General features: G+C 46.4%; 1 protein-coding gene across 2 annotated transcripts; it reads left to right on the top strand.

Annotated features, from left to right (window-relative positions):
- Positions 1-606: 606 nt before the first annotated feature.
- On the top strand, positions 607-4,898 carry LOC147892648 (pentatricopeptide repeat-containing protein At2g39620-like). Of its 2 annotated transcripts, none has more exons than XM_087386997.1 (3): positions 607-791; positions 923-964; positions 1,057-4,898. In XM_087386997.1, the coding sequence occupies exons 1-3, from the start codon at positions 644-646 to the stop codon at positions 4,404-4,406; spliced, it is 3,540 nt and encodes a 1,179-aa protein (XP_087243123.1). In that variant the 5' UTR covers positions 607-643; the 3' UTR covers positions 4,407-4,898. The 2 variants fall into 2 exon arrangements, with proteins under 2 accessions (XP_087243123.1, XP_087243124.1); XM_087386998.1 differs by having other exon boundaries at positions 645-791; positions 904-964.
- The last annotated feature ends 2,875 nt before the right edge of the window (positions 4,899-7,773 follow it).

The following is a 7,773-nucleotide window of genomic DNA, read 5'->3' as shown; positions in this document are numbered from 1 at the left end:
TACATATATATATGTATGTATATGTATATACATATATAAATATAAATATAAATAAATAAATAAATAAATATATATATATATATATATATATACATACATGTACATACATACATATATATATACATATATGTATACATACATGTACATACATACATATATATATATATATATATAGAGAGAGAGAGAGAGAGAGAGAGAGAGAGAGAGAGAGAGAGTCTAATGCCATGACACTGACATTTCCAGTGGGTTCCTTTATGTTTGCTTTTTTGGGCCTTCCCCGGGGTAGCCTTACCAATGATGCAATTTGGGCAAAGCAAAAATTAGGCATTTTTAGGATTTTTGGAAGTGCATTTTTGGCCTGCCGTAGGGAGGCCTTAGTGAAGGCGAGGGCTGCTTCCAAAGCGAAAAATCATTTTCTTAGTTTTATATTGTAAATACACCATTTGTCCCTCTTTTTCTCATTTCTGTTTCAAGGCCCTCTCTGTCTCCCTCTCTCAAGCTCTCAAGTTTTTCCCTCTGTATCTCCATGCCCACATTATCACAATGCAGCCAAGAAGCTCCTCCATCGCCTCCAACTCCTTCTGGGCAGGCGTTATCAATACAAAAGTCATTCAGCTTGTTAAATCTTGGGTAGGCCCTATGAATGATTAAATATCATTCACCTTGTTTTGGTAGTGGAGATCTACACTTCGACTGGCCGTCATCTCATCTGTACACCCAATCAAGCCCCAACTCTCCAAAGAGTTCCCCCCAGGACACCGGAGCCCTCGTGGATGGATATTCGCGTTCAGGTACTGCCGTATTTTACACTGTGGAAACTTTACGTGATTCAGTTTTCTATCCGGGTAAGCAGCGCTGTTCAAATTTTAGGCATTGTTAATTTCTGGCACCCACTTCTCGCAGTTGTGGTCATGCTTTGCAGGTACGTCCGGCCTCCCAAGCGTGGGACAACAGAGAGAGCAAAGTAAGTGCGCTACGAGTCTCAATTCAAGTATTTGCACAGGTGAAGCTGTAGATTGGCTAATCTGACGAGTCTGTTGTGAATCTTAACAACAGACAAACCCAAGCATAAGATGACCAAGGATTCCCTATGCATAGACGGCTCGCATGATCCAAGTTGCATGCTGGAGCAAAAGGCCAAGTCATCCACTGGTCGGACCCAAGACCGTGGCTCGATGGAGCACTGTGGCCAGGCTGGCTTCTGGTCTGGAGTAAACCTGAATGCATCTAGAGCGCAAGGGCTGCTTGAGAAGAGTGGCTGGGAAACGCTCAGCTTAGAGGAGGCACTCGTGTCTTTGGAACAAACGCCTCAGCTACCTTCAGTCCAGAATCTTACATGCATCTTCCATAAATGCAGAACATTGAAAAATCCAGCATATGCCAAACGCTTGTATGCCTACATGTGCAAATGTGGGCTGGAAAATTTTAGAACTCTTGAGATCTACCTCATCCTATTGTTGGTCCAAGTTGGAAGCATGTGTGATGCTCAACATATTTTTAACAGACTGGTTGATCGGAATGTGTATTCTTGGAATTCTCTCATCTCAGGTTATATTAAATGTGGGGAATCACAGCATGCCCTCAACCTCTACCAGAAAATGCAAGAAGATTCTGTACATCCTGACAAGTATACCTTTGTGGCTGTACTAAAGGCTTGCACTAGGCTGAAAGATGCAGAAAGAGGCCACGAAATACACGCTGAGATTGTCAGAAACGGGCTGGAGAGAGAACTTTTTGTTGGCAATACCCTGGTGGTTATGTATGCTAAATGTGGCTTGCTTGCAGAAGCACGGGAAGCATTCGACAAGCTGCCAGTTCGGAATGAGGTCTCTTGGAATGCACTGATGGCAGGATATGCAGAGCATGGGCTTGGTAAGGATGCGCTGAACTGTCTCGCTGAGATGAAGCGAGAGGGTCTTTCTCCAAATACTGTCACGTTTGTTTGCAGCTTGAAAGCTTGTGGCAGCATAGGAGCTATAGCAAAGGGTCGAGAAATACATGCCGAGATTCCCAGAAAGGGGCTGGAAACACATCTTGTTGTTGGCAGAACTTTGGTGGATATGTATGCCAAGGGTGGCTTCCTTGCAGAAGCAAGGGAAGCGTTTGACAAGTTGCCAGCTCGAGACGAGGTTTCATGGACTGCTCTAATGGCAGGGTATGCAGAGCATGAGCTTGGTATGGAAGCACTGTACTGTTTTGAACAGATGCAACTGGAGGGCATCTCTCCAGATTCTGTCACGTTTGTTTGCAGCTTGAAAGCTTGTGGCAGCATAGGAGCAATAGACGAAGGCCAAGAAATACACGCTGATATTGCCAAAAGGGGGCTGGAAAGTCATCTTTTTGTTGGCAGTGCCTTGGTGGATATGTATGCCAAATGTGGCTCACTTCTAGAAGCACAGGAAGCGTTTGACAAGCTGCCACTTCAAAACAAGGTCTCGTGGAATGCTCTTATGGCGGGATATGCTGAGCATGGGTTTGGTCAGCACACACTGCATTGTCTTGAACAGATGCAACTGGAGGGTCTCTCTCCAGATGCGGTTACTTTTGTTTGCAGCTTGAAAGCTTGTGGCAGCATAGGAGCATTAGACAAGGGCCAAGACTTACATGCTGAGATTACCAGAAGGGGGCTGGAAAGACAAGTTTTTGTTGGCAGTACCTTGGTGGATATGTATGCCAAGTGTGGTTCGGTTGGAGAAGCACAGGAAGTGTTTGACAGGCTGCCACTACGAAACAAGGTCTCCTGGAATGCACTAATGGCAGGATATGCCGAGCATGGGCTTGGTGAGGAGGCACTGAACTGTCTTGAACGGATGAAACTGGAGGGTCTCTCTCCAGATTCTGTTACATTTAGTTGCACCTTGAAAGCTTGCGCCAGCATAAGAGCCGGAGACAAGGGCCGACAAATACATGCTGAGCTGATCAGAAAGGGGCTGGAAAGCCATCTTTTTGTTGACAATGCCTTGGTGGATATGTATGCCAAATGTGGCTTGCTTGCAGCAGCACAGGAAGTGTTTGACAAGCTGCCCTTTCGAGATGACTTTACATGGACTGCACTAATGGCAGGATATGCTGAGCATGGGCTTGCTGATGAAGCGCTGAATTGTCTTCAACAGATGCAACTGGAGGGCCTCTCTCCAAATTCTCACACATTTGTTTGCAGCTTGAATGCTTGTGGCAGCATAGGGGCCATAGACAAAGGCCGAGAAATACATGCTGAGATTTCTAGGAAGGGGCTGGAAAAACATATTTTTGTTGGCAGGGCTTTGGTGGGTATGTATGCCAAATGTGGCTTGCTTACAGAAGGACAGGAAGCATTTGACAAGCTGGCACTTCGAGACAAGGTCTCTTGGACTACACTATTGGCAGGTTATGCGGAGCATGGTCTTGGTAAGCACGCGCTGAATTGTCTTGAACAGATGCAACTGGAGGGTCTCCCTCTAGATGCTGTTACATTTATATGCAGCTTGAAAGCTTGCGGCAGCATAGGGGCCCTTGACAAGGGCCAAGAAATACATGCCGAGATTGCCAGAAAGGGGCTGGAAGGACAGCTTTCTGTTGCCAACACCTTGGTGGATATGTATGCCAAATGTGGCTTGCTTGCAGAAGCACGGGAAGTCTTTGACAGACTGCCAGTTCGAGACGTAATCTCATGGACTGCACTCATGGCAGGATATGCTGAGTATGGGCTTGGTCAGGATGGCCTCAACTGTCTGAAACAGATGAGCCTGGACGGTCTTTCTCCAAATGCTGTCACATTTGTTTGCAGCCTGAAAGCTTGTGGCAGTGTGGGATCCATAGACGAGGGCCGGGAAATACATGCTGAGGTTGCCAGAAAAGGACTGGAAAGACATATTGTTGTTGGCAACACCTTGGTGGATATGTATGGCCAATGTGCTGTGCTCGCAGAAGCGTGGGAAACGTTTGACAAGCTGCCACTTCGAGACGTCATCTCGTGGGGTGCACTCATGGCAGTTTATGCCCAGCTAGGAGAGAGTGAAATTGTTTTCCATATGCTTGAGAGAATGAGAGAAGAAGGGGTAAGGCCAAATGGGGTCATATTCTCTATAGTTATTGCTGTATGTAGTCACTCGGGTCTAGTGGATAAGGGCCAGAAGTACTTTGAGGCCATGAGCAAAGAATATGGCATTACTCCAACTATTGAGCACCACATTGGCATGATTGACCTTCTTGGCCGTGCAGGCCAATTAGGCGAGGCACTAGCAATGGTGAAGAAGATGCCTTTCCATCCTAGTTTTGTCGTGTGGCTTACGGTGTTGGGTAATAGTCAAAAGTGGAGTAATGTGGAGCTTGGAAGACTGGCCTTTGAACATGCATTGCAATTGGATCAAAAGAATGCTGCAGCTTATGTGTTGATGTCTAACATCTACGCAGATGCTGAGATGTAGGAGTAAGAGAAGGGGGTTAAGTCAATAGATTGTCAAAGAACCAGCATAGAAGAAGCCAGGATAGGGTAGGTGGACTGCGACTGCTGACATTCGTGGTATTGGGCATTTTTGGTAGGGAGGAGACAAAAGATATTCCCAAATAAAAAATACATTTGCCAAGCTAAAATACCTTTCGCTCAAAATCAGGAAGGGTATATACCAGGTTTGCATAGGATGTTAGGAAGACATCCATTGATGCAAATGAAGATAGGTTATATGGGCACAGTGAGAAGCTGGCTATTACATGTGCCCTAACTAATACAAGTAAGATTTATAGGGTAAATCGCAGCAAAGGCCATAGCAATAGTTATAGGCATGGTCTACTCTAGTGTAAATTGACCAATTGACATGTGGCTTTGGGCTTAGGGTTTGGCAACTTCAGGGGAGGAAAGATCCGCTTCCCAAACCCTCACACCACCACAGATTCCTGTAGAAGCTCCAATGTCTACCATGATGGCCATGATGCAACTATGATGTAGATGCAACAACAGTCCGAGAGTCTCTTCAACCGCATGGTAATGCCCTAGGAGATGCAAGATGATCGTCGTTGTGAGCAGGCCGTTAGAGAATGCGAAAGAGCAGCTCGAGAGGCGAAGGAAGAAGACGATCGGGAAGCCAAGTAGCTCCGAATGTTTGAAGCTTAGGAGGCCAGGGAGCTTCAAATGGGAGTGTAGTGCTCGGGAGGAGAAGGTAGAACAAGATTGGTGACTCTTGATTTCTCTACTCCAACCATAGGGAACGAAAGCGAGAGAGTCCAACCGCCCATCACGAATTCTTTTCCCGGGAAGCTTAACTTCATTTGGTATGATGATAAGCACGAACCTTTAGTGTTGACTTCGTGGCTCAATCAGTTTGAAAGTTATTTTGCACTTGTGCCTACAAACGACGACGAGCGGTGCATCCTAGCATCCATGAACCTCACAGGCGAGGCGATCACCTAGTGGTTCGAGTGGAAGAAGGACCACTATGATGCCGATGAGGAGGCACCCCTTTATAGATGGACAGAGTTTGTGAAAGACATCCTATCACCCTAGTACTTGGACAGGCTTCAGAGTCAGTTCTATGAGCTACGCTAGGGGGACACCGAGACGGTGAATCATTATGCCAACAAGTTAACTCAGGTTTTAGTGTAGTTGCAGCTGGAGGAAAATCAGAAGCGAAACAAAGTCTCCCCATGGGCTATGGTCAAACATCCAGTGGTATGTTCGTGGTTTCAGGCCATGGGATTATGAGTGTGCATATGAGCTTATTTAGAACTTCGAGCTCATGCACAAGGGTGAAGGATCCAAGCAGGTCAATAGTAAGAAGTCCCGTGATTCCACACCAAGTGATGGTGGGAATGGGCAGCAAAAGAAGAGCTGGATGACAAAGGATAGCAGTGGATATGGTAGGTACTTGGATGCAGCGGCATGAGCAACCTATGCCAAAGAGAACTGTTGATTCCATTGTCATGTGCCAGGTCATACGAAAGATGATTGTCTGCATTACCAGAAGCTTCGAGTAGGAGCATGTCAAGTGATTCACCCACAGCTTTAGCTCCTATGGGGACAACCTCAATGGTCATCGAGGAGCTTGAAGATCAGCAAAGGGGAGAGCCTCATCAGTTTCCCAACATGCTTCAGTTTTATGGTTATAAGGTCCTTATCCTAGCAGATTCAGGTAGCTCTGAGGACATCATCTCCACCAAAGCAGCTAAGAAGGCCTAATTGCCTCTCACGCCGATGGATTCTATTGCCTTGAATGGTGCATTTTCGGGGCAGTACATAGAGAGAAACATGCAGGTCTCTTCAACCACTTTGAAGATCTCAGGATGGGTGGCCACTTAGGGTCACACCTACTTAGGCAGTGGACGTCATCTTGGGAACCCGATGGTGGCACCGTTTTGAAGTCCAACCAGATTATCAGAACCAAGGCTTGGATGTTAAGCTTTCCAGCCACAGGTCTAAGGTCATTCCTTGGTTTAGGGGTGTTCCCCCTCAACCCTCGAGACCGACCTTGCATGACATAGTATTACAGCAAAACCATCCCTCACAACGACTCTTCCTCCATCCCTATCACCCATCTGCATAGAGGAGAATCACATTGAGCATCTTCTTGGATTAGGACACCTCAACAAGTATCCTTATCAGAACTTAGCAAAAGACCCAGGGATTCAGTTCCCTCAGATCGGCTAGGTCTTTAGCTTAGGCCAGGAACACGACAGTTTGCCATCGCTTGTAGCATTTTGAGAGACCCCTAGAATGTACTAGTTACAGATTTAACAGAAGGGGATGTTAGGGCATCCGCAGCCTATGGCATGCTGGACTACCACGTCAACAATTCACATAGGTTTCCATGTTATCAGGAACCACATCAGTAACAGTCATGTAGGCTGCCATGTAGGACTGTGACATTAACAAAACGCAAAGCAACCACGTGGACTGCCACATGCATAGGCCAACATTGCCACGCCAGCCAGGACACTCCAGTAGGGCCATGCCAGCAGGTGGCACATGGCAAGCATTTCAGCAGTAGCAGTAGGGTAAGAGCAGCCCAGTGGTCGACCATTTCTAGGGCCCAAGGGGGCCTATCAATGGCAACCCCTTGGCTCTCATTCAAGCATCTCCTTCCAGGGAAGTTTGGGCTTCAGTCCTCAGCAGCCTCCACATGGATCCTCAGTTTAGGCCAAGGATAGTCAACAACAGCAAATCTGCCTCCATCTTGGGCATCTACAGGTTCCATCTTGAGGCTGGACAACAGTAAGAAAACAGTAAGAGTTAGGGTTCTGCATCAGAGCAGCCCCTTTTAGCCTTTAGCACTTAGTTCAGCAGTGATGGTTTGGTCCCTCTCTATAGTAGTTCCATTCCTCTTTTGTAGTAAGGCTCATCCCCTCGAATATAGTATTTAGTCTTTCAGTTCTTTACTTTTGTAGTAGTGAGTAGGAGGAAGGTGAGTTAGGCTATCTTCCTATTACAATTTGGGATAGGTGCAAGAGGTAGGTGGATTGGGGAGGGTCAAGCGTGGGTTAAGGAAAGGGGGGGGGGGGGGGGGGCTGGGTAAGTGATGGGTTAGGTGGCCCCTTGTGTAAGAGGGGAAGACAATAGGAGCTTTCCTCGTGAATGCCTATGTGGCAACTCAACATGGCATTGGCCCACAGAAAGGAGCATTCCGATTGGTCACCTCAAATCCCTCTCTAATCCCTAAAGATTAGGAAACCCCAAATCTCCCGTATTGAAGTCCAAGCTTTACTAGTGAAACACTTAAAGGGAGTTATAACACTTATTCAAACAAAGAGAAAGTATATGGAGTGAATCATGGAAATTTTAAAAATTTGCTATTGTCAAACATA

Source organism: Dipteris shenzhenensis, chromosome 16 (genome assembly GCF_047967505.1).
Source record: "Dipteris shenzhenensis isolate YYH24624 ecotype China chromosome 16, Dip_SZ_1.0, whole genome shotgun sequence".
Lineage (NCBI taxonomy): Eukaryota > Viridiplantae > Streptophyta > Polypodiopsida > Gleicheniales > Dipteridaceae > Dipteris > Dipteris shenzhenensis.
The sequence above is the reverse complement of the archived record's forward strand: the minus strand, read 5'-3'. Positions and strand labels throughout refer to the sequence as shown.

Coding starts and splice junctions, on each gene's coding strand:
- LOC147892648 (XM_087386997.1), top strand. CDS start 644: ATGATTAAATATCATTCACCTTGTTTTGGTAGTGGAGATCTACACTTC. Junction 792..922: donor GGATGGATATTCGCGTTCAG/GTACTGCCGTAT, acceptor CATGCTTTGCAG/GTACGTCCGGCCTCCCAAGC. Junction 965..1,056: donor GGGACAACAGAGAGAGCAAA/GTAAGTGCGCTA, acceptor TCTTAACAACAG/ACAAACCCAAGCATAAGATG.